A 19,686-nucleotide genomic window follows, 5' to 3' on the forward strand; every position below is an offset into this window, starting at 1 on the left:
CAGGAGAATATCATAATAATATAGACAAAAGGAAGGATGTGGGGAAAGCAACAAATGCGGCAAAATATGTCATATACATAACAAAATGGTTATGGAGTGAACATTCGTGTGACAACAACTCAGACGATACATAAAAAAATCAGAATAATGAAGAAAAAGTTGGTTTCCCTGTATACGTGTACCTGCAGTGTTGGTGTACGAGGCGCGTTTATGATTTTCATTATGTTACTTGATATGAAAAATTGACAAAAAATAATATTTTACTTGTAAAAGTAAATTCCGAGCCTGTAATAGCTGCTCTTCTTGTTCCATTTGAATTAATAGAAACAACGCTGTCGCCTTTCTTGTTCTCATAGAATCATATGATATGAGCTCCATGTTTTGTGAACGTCTTTCTTAACTATCGTATTAGACTGACCAGTGCATATCGCGCATGGCACTTTAAATGTATTTTAGCGCGAAAATTAACTTACATTTAGCTGGATTTATTGCCGTCGTAGTTCCATCTTGTCGCCTTCGTACCTTTATTCGATGGCAACACGACGGGATTACGAGGTCGTCACGAAGTCGTGTTGCCATCGTAAGACCTTCGGGTATCTTCGTGATTCATTCGTGTAGACATCGTAATTTCAAAACTGCCCGATGGAAACGATGGAAACACGAATGCAATACGATGTGCAAAGATGCATGCCCGGTGACATTACGATGGTGAAGATGGTGATACGAACTCAATACGAACCCTCAACATCGGACGCACCTTCGGGGATTTTTTAACATGTTAAAAAATTTAGAACATTTCCCGAAGTTGTCTCTCCGAAGCCTAGAAAAAGTGGCCGATGGTTCTACGATGGTTAAAGATGGCACTACGAATAGCCCGATCTAGATACGATCAGTCCCGATTTTGAAAATTTCCATTATCGTGTTGCCATCGGCGTAAAAATCGGGAAAGTGTGACGTGGGCATTAACATATGTCGTCTGTCTGTCCGGCGTAAACATGTCGCACCGTAAATTCAGAACGACTTATTCAAAGTTCGTGAACTTTCATATAGATGTTTCTTATGATAGTCAATCGATCTGTATACTTTTTGGTGAAAATAAGATTAAAACTTTTTGAGTTACGGGATTTTGTAAATAAAACAGGGATGTGATTTTTTTTCACATGTCGCGCCGTATCTCAAAAATGATTCATGATTATTGCTTAAAACTTTACACAATTTTTAGTTATATTAATCTAAAAATCTGTATACTTTTTGGTGATGATTCAAAATTTATTTTTTAGTAATTGAGTATTTTGTAAGAAAGGGGGAGGGATTTTTACATGTCGCACCGTATCCAAAAACGATTTATGATTATTGATTAAAACTTTACACACTTCTTAGTTATACAGGCGCAAACCCGGTTGAAACAGAACAAAAGAATCGAAGCTCTTTGCTAGAAAGGCTAAAAATGCTTACTGTAATGTTTACTATAGTAACAAAAAAATTAAAAGTTAATAGAAACAAATAAAATGACAATTTTCTTCTCAATTAAGAAGTGTTCAATTTTAAAAACACTGTTTGCATAAGATTTCAATTTATCTATTACATAGGTAAGCAGAACAATTAGATATCAAGTCGACGACATGGTGGATGTAGAAAATGCATAACCTCCGATTTTTCAGAAAAAAATTACCACGGACGGAGAACATATTATTCTATTTGTTAAGAAATTTTCGTGTCTGCCCTTCCATTATTTGACTAAGGAAAAAATTCTAAGAACTATTGTATCGAAAACAGAAAATCGAGTGCGCGTTTGAGTTGAATATTTTGTCTTGTAAACGTACAAAACAAGAATATTTGATACATCATCTCGCTTCAGATTCTATCATTTTTATATATTAAAGCTATAGGTTGACTTTATAACATAAAAAAATCACAGTACTAAAAGATGAAATATATGGGTCAATTGAAATACCTATTAAGCATTATAAAAACAGAGTAGGTGTGTTCGAATAGTTTTTTTTACTAAAAACAACTTGACGACAGTCTTTCAAGTTGGATGATGAAAATGCATATCTTTGAAAAAAATGTGTGTGATAACTAAGGTTTATGGTCTTCTACCACTAAAAATATAGTCTGCCATTCCACGAAATATTAAATTAGATTTTTTTTTAAATGTTTATGAATTTTCTAAAATTTCAACTGACAACCAATAATAGACAATAGTTTTAAGTTGAATCAATGCAGACAAGATCGTTACCTGATGCTCATTAGCCAGAAGTTATATTTGTCTTTTAAAATAAAACTGACATATAAGGATCGTAATTTTGCTATGCGGATAAATTTATCGGTTTTCAAGAGCAAAATTGGCAGCGCGTCATCCCTACAATTGCTTCAATTTCTACGATTGTGAGAATTAACTGGTGTAATGGGGAGATAATTTTGACGAAGTAGAATCCTAACTGTATATTAATCTAAAAATCTGTACACTTTTTGGATTTGATTAAAAATATATTTTTAGAGATATTGAGTTTTTTAGTAAAAAAAAAAAGGGGGGGGGGGAGTATTCACATGTCGCGCTGTAAAAAAAAACCACAACAGCAGAAGGTCAACAACAGGTCTTCAATGTAGCGAGAAATTCCCGCACCCGGAGGCGTCCTTCAACTGGCCCCTAAACAAATATATACTATTTCAGTGATAATGAACGCCATACTAATTTCCAAATTGTACACAAGAAACTAAAATTAAAATAATACAAGACTAACAAAGGCCAGAGGCTCCTGACTTGGGACAGGCGCAAAAATTCGGCGGGGTTAAACATGTTTGTGAGATCTCAACCCTCCCACTATACCTCTAGCCAATGTAGAAAAGTAAACGCATAACAATACGGACATTAAAATTCAGTTCAAGAGAAGGCCGAGTCTGATGTCAGAAGATGTAACCAAAGAAAATAAACAAAAAGACAACAATACATAAATAACAACAGACTACTAGCAGTTAACTGACATGCCAGCTCCAGACTTCAATTAAACTGACTGAAAGAACATATTTTAGAGTTATTGAGTTTTTTGTTTAAAAAAGGGGGTTTTCACATGTCGAGCTGTATCTCAGAATCTATTTATGATTATTGCATAAAATAGTTATCAATTGTACCAGGATTATAATCAAATACGCCAGACGTGTGTTTCGTCTTCATAAGACTCATCAGTGGCGCTAAGATCGCGACGGGCGTATCATGCGCTCAAGTGTTTGTGCTCTCAGTTTTTGTTGTATTGTGCTCTCGTTTTTTTGTTTTGTATTGTGCTGTGAAACAGTTTTGGTGATTTTTTGTTTACCTCTTTTCATTGATGCTCGAGCGAGTTTTTAATATTAAAACAACAGAAAAGCTTCAACCCGTCAATTAGCTGTTACATTCACAGGTGTATTTGGCCAACTCAAGAACTACTCCAGTCAATTTCGCTGAAACTATCACAGATCTACGATAGCGTGCGTGTAAACATTAGAAAGCTTATGGTGTAACACCACTAATTCGGGCCTGGCCAGAAAGCACATACAAGAAAGTAGTACATATTTAACACAAAATAGTTCGTACGCATAAGTGTAACTTAAAAAATATGTAGAAAATTTAGGTATGTTTTGGTATCAAATGAAAGCTGAAGAACTGGTGATCATTGTTTAACACTTTTGGACTTTTAATTTTGAATATTAAAAAAACTGCACCAAATTTTTAAAAGAGGGTACATTTTGTCTGTTTGTTAGATCTGAAGTACATGTTTTTGGTACATCTACAGTTCCGGGAACCAGTTCTTTCTTATATACCAAGTGGGGAATATGTCATTTCACTATGGACCTTCCAATCTCAATCATCCCCTATATCTGTAGCGAATTTGAAAAAAACCATTCACGCGACAATATTTTAATCCCCGGTCAGCAAATTTCGCCCTCCGTCTGTTTCAAATTTGAAAATGAGGTTGTATTCGTACGATTGCCAATGAGACAACTATCCACCATAATTTATTGAAGTAGATGTAAGCAATTATAGGCAACAGAACGAACTTCAAAAATGAGAAAAACACATACCATTATTAATGCAATGAAAACAATACAAGCTATACAAGAAATTTTACAAATATTATAGACAAGACACAACAAAATCTGAACTACAGACTCTTGACTTCGGATAGCAGATAAACAAAATGGCGGGTTTTAACATGTTTTGAACGGTTATCATTCGCCATAACCTTGGACAGGTTACTTTATGAAGATTAAAAAATATCCAACACTGCATATACAACACGTGTTCTACATGTTCTAGTTAACCATTTCGTTTAGCTTTTTAGTGTTAATATTTTAAATTCGAATTTCAATATTGATAATTCGAATCTTAAATTGTTCGTTTATACATAGGGTCTTATTCTGTAAATAGTTATCAAAGGTACCAGGATTATAATTTGATACGCCAGACACGCGTGATGGTGATGTGTTTGTAGATCATACTTTACTGATCATTCTTGCTACTTACAATTGTCTCTATCTGTAATGAACTAGGCCCTCGGTTACAGAGAAAAACATTTTGTAAAAACTTACAAAAAATTACCAAATTAATGAAAATTGTTAAAAATTAACTATAAAGGGCAATAACTCCTTAAGGGGTCAACTGACCATTTTGGTCATGTTGACTTATTTGTAGATCTGAATTTGCTGAACATTATTGCTGTTTACAGTTTATCTCTATCTGTAACAGTATTCAAGATAATAACCAAAAACGGCTAAATTTCTTTAAAATTACCATGGTTGGGGGGGGGGGGGGGGGGGGGGGGCAGCAACCTGACAACCAGTTGTCCAATTCATCTGGAAATTTCTGGGCAGATAGATATTTACTAGATTAACAAGTTAACTCCTTGTAAGATTTGCTTAAAATGCTTTGGTTTCAGAGTTATAAGCCAAAATCTACATTTTACCCATATGTTCTATTTTTAGCCATGGCGGCCATCTTGGTTGGTTGACCGGGTCACCGCACACATTTTTAAAACTAGATACCCTAATAATGATTGTGGCTAAGTTTGGTTAAATTTGGTCTAGTAGTTTCAAAGGAGAAGATTTTTGTAAAAGATTACCAAAATTTACGAAAAATTGGTAAAAAATTACTATTAAGGGCAATAATTCCTTAAGGGATCAACTGACCATTTTGATCATGCTAACTTATTTGTAGATCTTACTTTTCTGAACATTATTGTTGTTTTCAGTTTATCTCTATCTATAATAATTTTCCAGATAATAACCGAAAACGGACAAAATGTCTAATGCGGGGTTCACACATTGCCGATTATTACTCCCGTTTGAGATCAGACAGCGATACGACACGAAAAGTGAAAAAGTCGGATTAGTATCCTCAATTATCTGGAATGTCCTATTATTGTCTGAACGCAGTCGTTTAAGTTCGTAACAGATTCCTACTGGTCGGGAAGGGTCCGAATAGTTCGGCAAAGCACGCCGACAGTTAGGTGCGTCCCGTAACATTCGGGGAAACTCAGCCGATTTTGTCTAGTCGTATTACAATCGTGCCTATGTCGTGACAGATTCTGCTGTATCGGATCGAATTCCTAACAATGTTCTGTGTATTCGGGACGGTGTCCTGTGGAACGGGAATGATCTGGAGAAATTTGTTCGAACGGATAACTTCCGTCAGCGTCGGTTCACTGTCTTGTCACTATCTGATCTCTGTCGGATTACATTCGGTAGAATCGGGACGCAGTCGTGACAGACTCGGTCGAATTTTACCTGGCGAAAGATAAAAATCGGATTAGAAGCGGATTTAGAACGGGATTATCGGGATAAATTCGCTTGGAAACGGTTGAATATCGGCGCTTCCTGAACAATATCTGATTGTTGTCGTGATCATATTTTTAAAGTTTGAATTTACATCCACGATTCATAGGATCTTGATCAGACTTTTGATAAATTTTAATCGGGAATGGTCCTGTCAAGGACGGCAGTAAAAATCGTGAATGTGTGACCCCAGCTTAAAAGTTACCAATTCAGGGGCAGCAACCTAACAATCCATTGTCCGATTCATTTGAAAATTTCAAGGCAGATAGATCTTGACTTAATAAACAATTTTACTTCATGTCAGATTTGCTCTAAATGCCTTGGTTTCAGAGTTATAAGCCAAAATATACATTCCCCCCAGATGTTCTATGTTTAGCCATGGTGGCCATCTTGGTTAGTTTGGCGGGTCACCGGACTCAATTTTAAAACTAGATACCCCAATAATGATTGTGGCCGAGTTTGGTTAAATTTGGCTCAGTAGTTTCAGAGAAGAAGATTTTTGTAAAAGTTAACGACGACGGACGACGACAGATGACGACGGACGACGGACGCCAAGTAAAAATATAATACATGAAAGTTCGATAATATAATGGAATGACTCGTTGTGCAATTTTCAAACTTGTGTTCAATCTCGTAGTACAATCTGTACACAATGAGCAAGTTGCTGCATCACAAAACATACATGTACAACATTAACTTTTGATTAACATGATTAAAGGAATCCAAATAAAATGGTCGAAACAAACAAAAAATTCAGAAAAATACTGAACTTCGATAAGTATTCAAAACGGAAACTCTATAACAAAATGGCAAAATCAAAGATAAATCACATCAATGATTTATGGACAACGGCTGTCATACGACTTTGTACAGGCATTTTCTTCAGTAGCAAATAGTAGATTGAACCTTGTTTTATAGCGCTAAACTTCTCACATGTATCAATTCCATTATATTGACAACAATGCGTGATCAAAACTGACAACAATGCATGATCAAAACTGACAACTGATCACAAAAACTCGTATTTATTTTCCCGATGAGAGAGAAAGAGCAAAATGCCATTCTCGGAAATAGACCTTGCATCGAGTAGACACCGTCATAATTCTTGCTTACTAAACTTGTGTATTTTCCTTGTCTTAGGGAATAATAAGTCCTACATAGTAAAAGGAAAAATAAACATTCTGACTCAAACACAAAATTCTCTAAAACAACTTATGCGTTATGTTTAGAGAACTATGTCCCTTTTTCTTGCAAACATATTTTTAATTCATATCAGGGTGACTTCATACAGAAAATAAGGAAGAAGGAAATAATGTTAATAGTATCATGTAATATAAAAAAGAAGATGTGGTATGATTGCCAATGAAACAACTATCCACAAAACGTTAGTTTCCGCTATAAAAATGATGGTCTCTCACTAATACACTATCACACTAGGACCAAAATCCCGCTTCGACTTCAGAAATTACAAAAATAAATTGGTAGTCGTAGTAAGATCGGGGTGGTAGTGGTTAATGTCGTAGTCAGTACGTGCCAAGTCTTAATGATCGAGGAGGTACATGGCATGATGCTCGCATTCTTTAAACATTCGTAGTGCAGTCGTGGCCAACAATATTCGTAGTAGAAGCATAGAAATATCGTTGTAAGGACGTAGTTAAATCGGGATGAGCGTAAACATCGTATTCGAAACATGGTGCAATAGGTAAAGCCATTGGAAACTATTTCGATGCGACATTACTGCGATTTAACTGAGACTATCTCGATTCACTCTTTTTTACGCTGAAACTACATGTACGTTATTACAACTATAACACTACGATGAAGAAGACAGTAAAACGGTGCTACTAAATATTGATATGTAACTGTCAACTTTATGTCTCCTCCTGGCGCTCCTGTGCACATTTTAGTTGGACCGCAAATGTAAGCAATTATATTGGAAAACAATTAATGCAAATATTTTTCCGCATAAATTGAGAGTGTCAGCATTTCATCTCTGTATTCATAATATTGATTAGTCACTAGAGATAGTAGTTCAGGATGGGGTGTAAAACAAAACCATAAGGCCGCATTATTCAAGTACCAACATGTCTGAATTCATTTGTACTTTTTAACATGTTAAATAAAAAAGTATATGAGGTTCTCTTCTGGTAATAATACTGTTAATCTATTATGTCGGTTTATTGATTTTGTTTGTTGTTAAACGCGTCAAGTGGCAAATATTTCATTCAAGTGCACATGTACATTGAGTATAATTTTGGGACGTCCCATACATCAATCAAGTCCCTGTCTGTGAATAATATTAGATAACTATAGTTAATTTCCCAATCAATCTATCATGAAGGGGAGATAAATAATTATACTTAGATTTATAGTCTTTTTTTCAAAAATAATGAACGGTTCTTCATATTGGTATGTAATCATTTTAAACGTTTCAAATTTATGAAATAATATTCGTACATCAATGTTTTTGATACACCAATAATAAAAACTGAAATATATTGAATTGATACATTTTGTAATTATTCAAAATTATATCAGAAACCTATACTTTATTATAAAATTATGAACCTGTCACAACGAGACAATACTCGCATAATTTTTTTTTAATCGGCACATAATACAAAGGAATGTCACTCTTGCATACAAATGGCACATCAATATAATTAATTAACTGTGAATTCGTGCTCCTCCTTCAATGAAGATTCTATATTATAAATATAACCAAAAGTTGTTAATATATAGGATAGTAAAGACTAATGAAAGCTTATACCCACTGTAAAAAATATTTCTTTGAAATTTTTTAAAACTTCCTCAGAAAATGCTCGAGCAACTTGATTTTCATAGCTCATAATTAACGTTTTTAGACAATATTTTAATAAAGTAGTAAAAGATTATTTGCTTCTGAAAGTGTAAGTGTATGCTTGCATCGTCTTACCCAAATACAGATTCAAGTAAGTCCTGAATATTTCGACATTTGTTTTTTTTTTTATTTTTGAAAATACCGGTTTGAAACAAATCACAAGTACCTGTCAATATCCGACTAAATGCCGATATCCCGATATCGTCGGATAAATATGCTACAGTGTATGTGTGTACCAAATGTAGCGTAAAGACATCAAGCGAAAAAGGTCAAATCAGACCGTTGTTTCAGGGCGAGTACTGCACAATGATGATTGAGGAGATGCTATATGTAGGAGTTCGCAGTGTGAGTTTGCAATTGAAAAGTAAAATTGTAAATAATGCGCTGTTTTGTTGCGTATGGTATTGGACAGGTATTCAATGGATATTCATATTCATATCTAGTTGTTTGTTTTATTTGATACCTATGTTATTGACGTTTACCAAACATAAAATTTAAAGAAAATATTACTTTTCTTAATATAAATAATCATTTATATTGCCATACCTATAATGGTTTACTTTTTTAAATTGTTATTTGGATGGAGAGTTGTCTCATTGGCACTCACACCACATCTGCCTTTATCTATTGGATTACAAAATACCAAAAAATATTGAAACGTGACCCATTTCAAAAATACAAATGTAAATATCGGCTGCACATGAACAGACATACGAATATGCATGAAAGAATTGTCTATAGATAATGCTTATGTTCCGTGAATGATATTTTGAGTTCGACAAACAATTGATTAGAAAAAGTATCTTTTTAAAGATAGAAATTTCAAACAGACCACATTTTTTCAAAAAATGTAAAAAAAAAAGGGGGTTATATTTGTATTATATTTTAAACAAGTGCTGACAAGTTCTCGATCAACGATAATAAATAAACTTGAAATCATATTTTTAAATGCAGTTTTTTAATTACAATGTTGTAGTTTTAAAGGTAAACACTTCTGTTTGTTAAAACTTTTTTTCAGAAAAGGTTTAAATTTGTTGGTGCATACCTAGAAGTCCTTATCGTCTTAACCACCGTTGATTTATAGTACACTCTACCTGTTATGCATTCGGTTTTTAATTTCTGTTCTTGCGATTGCCAATACAAGTAATATAGATTCACTAATGCATTGAATTACAAAATGTTGCCCACCACAAGGTAAGTGCAGCATTTTTATGTCACACAAATAAACAGAAAAAAGTCTTCAAAGAAGATATCCTGTAACGAACTTTTTCCAATTTAAAAAAAATAGCCAGGATTATAGTTCAAATATCTTTTTCTCACAACAGAAATTACAAACGGAAAATTAAAAGATACTAAACTTGTGATTTAGTACGTTAGATGTGTTTTATGTCAACATTACACTTATCAGTAGCGATCGAATCAAAGTAAATGAAATTCAAATCAAATAAGTAGTTGAAAATTATTACAAATAAAAATTACGCCGAAACAATATATGCTGTAGGTCAAAAGACTATATATTTTTGCTCGATATAATAATTTACAGTTTTTGGTATATTGTATTTGATGACGAAGTCAAAATTGTAATTTGTCACATACTTTGAACTTGAGCGTCTCTGAAGAGACACTTTAATGATAGAAATGCACATATGGGAGAGTAAAAATTGTTCCATTAATGGTATTTTATTTGATTATTAGATTGTTGTACCTATTGAATTTATTGCGATAGATCTTACCAACAGTTGTCATATTAACAAAATTACAGTCTACAGAATGTAATCTGAAATAGTGTTGCTATTTATATCTAGGTATAAAGAAATACAGGTCACACAATCCAAAATACGAAAAGACGATTTAAGTGAGATTTACAGTACTCTGAGACGTTCAGTATACGTAGCCACGAAAGGACACGACAATAGCTTACCAGGTCTGGTGTTGGCAGTAATTGGTGACTCGGAGAGTTATGTTCCCAAACCATGGAATACAACAGCCTTTACATCTGGACTATTGCAGTCTATTCAAGGAGTCAAAAGTAACTACTAAAATCTTATGAGAAAATTAATTTGAGATCTCATATTCTTATTTTCATTTCGGTAAACTTAACATTCGTCCATTGTGAATATGTTTTATTTTATTTTTTTATTGGTGTAGGGTAACAAAAGTTTTCCAGCGAAAGCAGTCTATCGAGAATGAAATGACAAGAATTTTTGAAAAAAAATGCAAGATTGGCGGACACAATTTTACAACTTTATACACCACCGAGAAGCACGTCATGCATAAATCAATATTGGTTTACTTTTTTAAATTTTTTATTTTGATGGAGAGTTGTCTCATTGGCACTCATACCACATCTTTCTATATCTATTGAAATGAATGTTATTGAATATACAATGCTTACGAGATTGTATATATTTCAAACTATTCAGATAGATCGTTATGAAGTTATAACATAACATTAGAACATTCTCTGTAAGTAAAATGTTTATAACAATTCTATCAATCTTCATTTTAATTATATGTTTTGATCGGCTGCCATTGTTAATGCATTGACAGTCCTTCGGTAAGGAATCCGTTTGCATTAAGACAAGTAAAGCGCGGTAAATGAAAGTCAGAGAAGGGATACTATCGCAATGTATCTAAGCGATGTAATTGTTGTTTCAATGTTTCAATTCCAATGAAGACAGGGCCGTAAAGGCCAAAAAGTATGGAACTTGTACTTTTTTTTTTTTTTTTTTTTTTATCATAAATCGTTTATCAAAATGTAAAACCAAAGTATTCTAAGAATACATTTACTTTACGTTTTATAGGCAGTTGATTTGATTTTGAGTTTTGGTGTTTTTATCACCGCATTAAGGCTATTTCGTGGTGGCCAGTTTTTACTGGAGATGAAACCCTCTTCCTTCTATAGGAAACTGTCGTTCCTCGTCAATTCAGATTGGAGTCGAGTACACCTGTACGACCGGGGTTCGAACTCATAACATCCAGTGTTTACCTGCGAGTGATTACAGTATTGAATACTCAGACCACTCGGCCAGCGAAGTCCTTATGTTGTCAGTTGATGTTGTGACATTATAACACGTTGCAAGCAAACTTTACTTGAGACATCAAATCACCAATAAATTGATGCTTTCGGAACTTTAGAATACAGTTATCTCCTAAATTTATAAATAAATACATTGATGTCTTTAAATGATTTTCAGAGAGTTGGGTAATTTATCGTGGTAATAAAGATGGTGTTAGCGCACTGATACATAATGCATTCAGGGAAACTGCCGACACCAACTTGGCAACTACATGTACACAACGAAATGCATTAAATGCTAAAATAAAAGGAAACACATTAATTGCAATACAACCATGGACAAAAATGGATCAGGTATATATAAGATAAAATTCTAATGATTTTACATATCTAATGCGGCTTCACACACTGCCGATTATTGCTCCCGTTTTAGATCAGACAGCGATAAGACATTAAAAGTTAAAAATTCGGAATATTATCCCCAATTATCTGGAATGTCCTATCATTATCTGAACGCAGTAGTTTAAGTTCGTAACAGATTCTTACAGGTCGGGAATGGTCCTGGTAGTCCGGCGAAGCACCCCGACAGTTAGGTGCGTCCCATAACATTCTGGAAAACTCAGCCAAATTTGTCGAGTCGGATTACAACCGTGACTATGTCATGACAGATTCTGCTGTATCGGATCAAAATCCTAACAATGTTCTGTGTTTTCTGGACGGTGTCCTGTGGAATTGGAATGATCTAGAGATATTTTTCATTGCTGTTTTTCTGACGATTGAGTCCAGATTGCAGCCAGATCTTGTCGATTGCGAACCGACTTTGCGGAACAGTCCTGTTATTTATACGAAATTCGTCAATGATACCCACGTCAGAGTTCCGACAATTACAGAAAGCAATACGACTTAGACCAGACAAAGCCGTTTGTAATGCGATATAGCGGACCATGATAGGATTACGTTCCGACAGTACCTGATTATGCCAAACATGTCGACAGTTTTCAAACGGATAACTTCCGTCAGCGTCGGTTCACTGTGTGGTCACTTTCTGAACTCTGTCGGATTACATTCGGTAGAATCGGGACGCAGTCGTGACAGACTCGGTCGAATTTTACCATGCGAAAGATACACATCGGATTAGAATCGGATTGAGAACGGGATTATCGGGACAAATTCGCTTGGAAACAGTTGAATATCGTCGCTTCCTAAACAATATCTGATTGTTGTCGTGATTAAAACATTTTTTTTACAAATTTTAATTTAAAGTTTGAATTTTCATCCACGATTTACAGGATCTCGGTCAGATTTCTGACAAATTATAATCGGGAATGGTCCTGTCAAGGACGGCAGTAAAAATCGTGAATGTTTGACCCCAGCTTAAACCTTTGCCCTCCTCAACAATTGATTTATTTTTAATCATTTAGACGTTGTGGCAACGATAATGACATTCCCTCTGAATTTGCACGAAACAACACATTTGTATGCTGAGTACAATTTACGACCACCAGATTATTGGCTGATGAATATTACAAAGCAGAACATAATCTTTCTGTTAGTTTCAAAATGATTAGTAAATTCAGCGAGACGTCAACAAGAAGTTGAAAGTGATAAAAATAATCGTTTGTAATTTATCATATTGCCTGATGAGTCAGACGCATGACAATAAGAATTATGCATAACAAAGCATAGATGAAATATTCATATAAAAATCATTAATAATTTCAATGCGCAGTGTTCGGTAAATCATGACGAAAGTTATCAGTTCTTATTCCGAGCAATGAACTTTCTATTTTGAAATTTATTCATCATCTGCATACGTGTACTAAAATGAATGTTGTTCTCATTGGCATTTGTTATACCCCTAAGTAATTCCAGTTATTATCATACCTATTAAGGTAATAGTCAGGGTTAAACAATCTTTCTTTTAATGAATTCAATACTATTCTTGGTCTTTATCGTGTGTATTTATTACAAATGATTGCAGACTTCTCATCACCACTTAATGAACTTGTGTGTCATTCGAAATTTGACTTTTTTAGTTTTGAACAATATGCAAAACCGTGGATGTTGACAAATAAATATCAGTTAAAAACATTCTATCCATAGAACACACTGGTTGAAACGTATACATTCTTTTATATGTTAGGCTTCAATGCAAATAATCATTTAAAACTGTTTTTTACTTTGAAAGGAAGGAAACAACAAAGTCAAAGAACCTGATTTGATTCTCTCTATCAGACCAGTCTTCAAAGATGTTCAGAAAGAAAGGAAATACAGATGGTTCAACCGGTACTTGTCCCATTTTTTAAAAACCCTTTCAGAAGAGTATACCCCATTATTATCAAAGGAGAAAGGACAAGAGGGAGAACTAGGTATTATATATTTATTATAATTTCTATATAACAACATCTGCAATTCCCTTTTTACTAACAATTATAAAAAAAAAATTAAAAAAAACAACATATTCGATCACATTTTATTACATCCTCCAGTTGTGGTTATTAACTACCTTGAGTGGCTATACAGCCTTAACACGGTAAAAAAATCGGTACCTATAAATCCCGTCATTGTGTTACTTTGCTATGATAGATTTTTGTATTATTGCCATTCGTTTTTTAATAAAGTGTTTTGTCTATAATACCTTTTCGTTTTTCTTTGTTAATATGTTTCAAGTGAAAGGTTTAGCCAGCCATTACCACAAGTTCAATCCATCATTTCTATATAAGAAAATATCTGTACCAAGTCAGAAATGTTACAGGTATCCATTTGTTTGATGTGTTTGATCTTTTTCATTTTGTTATTGGCATATGTACTTTCCATTTAGAGTTTTCCTCCGAGAAATGTATTTTTGTTACTTTACTTCTTTCTGCTACATGTAGTGGTATCATAGCTTGATTGAAGACGTTATGCATTTCTTAAATAATTTTAAGGAAAATGTTGATGTATGGATGGTGTGATTATCTTTACATTATTAATTGCTTTAAATTGCAACGGTTACCATTTTAAAGTAAGAGTTGAAAAAGATAAATAAAAAATATATCTACATATAAATGAGTTTCAAATTGCAATTATAACATTAACGGTTCCAATTCTTTTGAAACAGATGTGCTGTTACTTTGCTTTTCTGCATTTTATTTTTGCTGTGCCAGTACTGATTTAATATTGATATAATGGATTGCTATCCTTTGTTTTTCCATTATCGCTTTCTTAGATGTGAAAAAATAATTCGCTTCTAATTCAATCAATATAATCGTAAATGTTAGTTAATTGATTACTTATTATAGGCCCTCATCAAAATTTTGAAACGAAAAATGTAGCTAAACTTTGTCAGGTTTTAAATCAAAATAAAAAAATTAATGTCAATATAAAGAAATTTTATCTTTTCATCTTGATCAAGGATTAAATGAACATATCATTTAAAACTGAATAGGTGAAATAAAACAGTTGTAAACTTGCCAATTCGGTAATTATAACTCAGGTTTTGACAACTTGTCAATAACATATTTTTTTTCGAGAAGTGAAAAGTTAATCTAGATCAACACAACACTTAATACCCAATTATTTCCCATGTACTGAGACCTCTTTCGATCTAACTATACACTAATTATGAAGAAATATTATGTCAAAATGTTGTTTTTGTTCAAATAATCTTAAACATAAAATACGCAAGTGCTTCAAAGAAAAATGTCCTTGATAAAAATTCGAATGCAATTTCAAAATCTATCAATATAATATGGTATGAGATATTTATCTTTGAAGTATTATATGTCTAACATATATGTGTCCAATTCAATCCAATACCATTTAACCGAGATAATGCATGTTTTGTCAGATTTTGTCTTTTACCCATTCCCTTAGTATATATGTTGAACATGAAATAGTTTCACATTAATTACAAGGGTTTTTAAAGTTATTAACGGTATAATATAAAGCTATAAATCAACACTGCACAGTCGAATTTTGTTTGTTTGATTTGAAATGTATTTTTAATAAAACAAAGTTTTATTTCATGTTCCAACAACTGTCAGCCTTGATTAACATGAGAGTTCCAGTTTTGATGATTGCGGTTGAAGGCGATATAAGTACTATCCACCAGATTAAATCAGCTTTAAGACGAAATGTTCCAGTTTTATTGACGAAAGGTTCAGGAAAGGCAGTAGACGTCATTGTTGATTACTTGGAAGAGTCAAGACCCCTGTTAGTTTCTGTTTTATTAGCTTAATGTTTGCTAACAATTAAACATATGCTACATAGAGCTTACTTTACGTATGATACAATAACTGCTAGTTGTTATGCTAATGCTTTCCGGGCCATCTGTGGAAAAATTATTTACCATAACTAACTTATGTTGGAAAAGCTGAAAGTTACATGTAACTGTTATGAAATAATTGTTTCCGGTTCGCAGATGACTACGAATATGCTCTATTTGTTTCTATCAGAACCCTGACTTATTTTCCAGGAATGGAACTTACAGAATTAGACTCATCATCCGTTGTATACTTGAAAGAGCAATACGATGAGTGTCACATTTAAAAGAACATTGGATCCTCCCGGATTGTTATTGGGTTCGTGCAGCTAAGTCTTTGGTGTTCTACGTTTCGTTTTGAGTGCTTTTGTTTACTTTCTGTTGTTCCTCATTTTTGCAATGGCACTGTAATTTTGTTTTCGACTGATCAGTTCTTTGTAAAGAAAGCCGAAGTCAATGAGGAAAGAGGAGATCTACACACATTGTAAGCAATGAAAATAGAGTTCAAAATATTTGTGAAATCACTGATCACTTCATTTGTGAACATGCTGTTTGCTTTTATTCCATAAATTTGAAATATTAAATAAACAAATTTAAACCATTGTGGTGACGTCAGCCTATTCATTTACCGTGGATTCTTTTTTTAGAATCAACACTTCCTAAATCTGTCGCTGAAATGGGCTCACCATAGTTTCTTTTGTTTTCTTTGTGTGCCTAATTTCATTAAGTTTGAATTGACTTATTAACTGATTTCTGATCACTAATGAAATTGTTTTAAAAACTTACCTTTAATTTCTGTGATTTGTATATTCCGTCACTGGGATTCGAACCCGTCCATGAATTCTGATACGTGTTACTGACATCAACATATCGAAGAAACCTATTGGCTAACAATTGGTTACGATTTAAACGTCTATTTTATTTATATAAATGAATATATGATATACATCGGCACAACAGTCAAACAGGGCGATTACCTTTATACATAATAGGCAAACGAATAGTATGAATTGGTAGCCACGAGGTTTCATGGTTAAGATAAATGAGTGTAACATACGGACTTTTTAGGTTCGAATCCCTAAATTCTCCTTGTTGTCGCTATTCTCTACTTTTCAAGTTTTTGTTCTTATTTTGTATGTTATTTTGAATAATTTGTGTATTAAAAGCGAGTTTGGTCGTTTTCTTTTTATTATTGTGGGCTATTCCACATGTTGGAAGCAAAAATGATTACATTCTTATGATTTGTTCATTTTTGTTTTATAAATTAATATAATATGATTTCATCTGTTTTACTACATAATTTTACATCTGTTTATTCGTAAATTCCTATGCTAGAAAATCGTGATGCGCCTAAAATTAGGCTATTTGTTATGCCCGCGTCGCACTGTCCCGATTTTTATATACGATGGACACCCGAATGCGAAAATTGTAAGTTCGTACGAAGTTGGTCCCGATCTCGTTAAAATACCAAAAAAGTTACCGAAGCAAGTACGATGAATAACGAAGTCTATACGATGGTGCCGAAATTATATACGATAGCAAAAGATGGACATACGAAGGTAAACTGAAGACGGGTATTTAAGCTTCATATCTCAGCCGAAGCCTACACGATGGATCACGAAGGCTACACGATGGATTACGAAGGCTACACGATGGATTACGATGATGGCGCGATGGCCATACGATGTCTAAAAGACGTCGTGTACAGCTTATTTAGTTTACTTATCCCCTCGCCTACTACATGTAAGTTGCATGTAGATAACATTGTTATGGACACTGTAGACCCAAAATGCTCAAAACTTGGTATGGTGTTACTCGTTAAGAAAATCTGAAGCGCTATTGACTTTAAAGTTAAAAGGTCAAGGTCACAGTGGCAGTTGTAATACAAGGCAATATCACCCTTGTGGACACTCTAAAACCAATATGCTTCAAAAGATTTTAACCACATTTGGTATATTGTTCCTCCTTGTAATGATCTGACATTTTTTACGTTCAAGGCCAAAGGTCAAGGTCATGCAGATGGACTTGTTTTTTCTCCTTGAAATGGCATAATACACGAGAAATTGGTTGCTCATTTTTTTACCTGCTGGTTCTAAAGACAATTTTAAAGGTATTTCCAGTTACTGAATGTTTTGGTTGATTTCTAAAAAAATAGTTTATGTATCAAATATGCATATTCAATTTACCATTTTCTGCATGTGTCATATCCAAATATATTGTCCATATTTGTCCCCAATATGTTACATACGAGGGGATGCCACGCTCGGCATTGCCTTGTTTAAACTGTAAAATGTTTGCACTAGTCTGAATAATCACCCATAATTATGTCCATGTTTACTGATCTATCTTAAAGGTAAGGTAGTGGGTTCGTTGATCCCTTTTATTCAAAAAGATCTCTTTCCAGGAGAATATTATTTTAATATAGTCAAAAGGAAGGATGTGGGGAAAGCAACAAATGCGGCAAAATATGACATATAGAAAACAAAATGGTTATGGAGTAAACATTCGTGTGACAACAACTCAGACGATACATAAAAAATCAGAATAATGAAGAAAAAGTTGGTTTCCCTATATACGTGTACCTGCAGTGTTGGTGTACGAGTCGCGTTTATGAATTTCATTATGTTACCTGATATGAAAAATTGACAAAAAATAATATTTCACTTGTAAATGTAAATCCTGAGCCTGTAATAGCTGCTCTTCTTGTTCCATTTAAATTAATAGAAACAACGCTGTCGCCTTTCTTGTTCTCATAGAATCATATGATATGAGCTCCATGTTTTGTGAACGTCTTTCTTAACTGTCGTATTAGACTGACCAGTGCATATCGCGCATGGCACTTTAAATGTATTTTAGCGCGAACATTAACTTACATTTAGCTACCGGATTTATTGCCGTCGTAGTTCATCTTGTCGCCTTCGTACTTTTATTCGATGGCAACACGACGGGATTACGAGGTTTTCACGAAGTCGTGTTGCCATCGTAAGACCTTCAGGTAGCTTCGTGATTCATTCGTGTAGACATCGTAATGTCAAAACTGCCCGATGGAAACGATGGAAACATGAATGCAATACGATGTTCAAAGATGCATTCCCGGTGACATTACGGTGGTGAGGATGGTGATACGAACTCAATACGAACCCTCAACATCGGACGCACCTTCGAGGATTTTTTAACATGTTACAAAATTTAGAACCCTTCCGAAAGTTGTCCCTGAAGGCTAGAAAAAGTTGCCGATGGTTCTTCAATGGTTAAAGATGGCACTACGAATAGCCCGATCTGGATACGATCAGTCCCGATTTTGAAAATTTCCATAATCGTGTTGCCATCGGCGTAAAAATCGGGACAGTGTGACACGGGCATTAGAAATTTCGGAAACATACTTATTATATGCACTATATATATGTTCTTTGTCGGGTTGTATTCCCTTTGACACATTCTCCATTTCCATATTCAAATTTCATAGAAATAAGTTCGAATATTTATCTTATTTTGTAAAAATAGACAATGTTCAGATGCCTGATAGTATGAAGATCTTTAAGGACAGACGTGTTGCGTTATAATATATTTGTATTTTTGTTTTAACCATTTAATTGTGGTATTCAATATATTGTAATGAATCATTTGACACGATTACATGGTTATTTCAACTCACTTACAATACCTTCTAATTAAGAATAGGCGATAATTTTTAAAAGACATTAACACAATAGTTTAAGTTATAGATACAATGGATAAGCGTTGATTCATGAAAAA

At 33.8% G+C, this 19,686-nt stretch overlaps 1 protein-coding gene across 2 annotated transcripts in view; it reads left to right on the plus strand.

Annotated features, from left to right (window-relative positions):
* The first annotated feature begins 9,551 nt into the window (after positions 1-9,551).
* The window catches only part of LOC139518984 (transient receptor potential cation channel subfamily M member 5-like), a 36,676-nt gene continuing 26,541 nt past the window's right edge, over positions 9,552-19,686 (plus strand). For both annotated transcript variants that reach the window (XM_071310694.1, XM_071310695.1), the window contains exons 1-5: positions 9,552-9,862; positions 10,474-10,697; positions 11,866-12,041; positions 13,876-14,056; positions 15,713-15,881. In XM_071310694.1, the coding sequence (XP_071166795.1) occupies positions 9,846-9,862; positions 10,474-10,697; positions 11,866-12,041; positions 13,876-14,056; positions 15,713-15,881 (767 nt within the window). In that variant the 5' untranslated portion in view covers positions 9,552-9,845. The remainder of the gene's footprint in view (positions 9,863-10,473; positions 10,698-11,865; positions 12,042-13,875; positions 14,057-15,712; positions 15,882-19,686) is intronic.

Source organism: Mytilus edulis, chromosome 4 (assembly GCF_963676685.1).
Source record: "Mytilus edulis chromosome 4, xbMytEdul2.2, whole genome shotgun sequence".
Classification (NCBI taxonomy): Eukaryota; Metazoa; Mollusca; class Bivalvia; order Mytilida; family Mytilidae; genus Mytilus; species Mytilus edulis.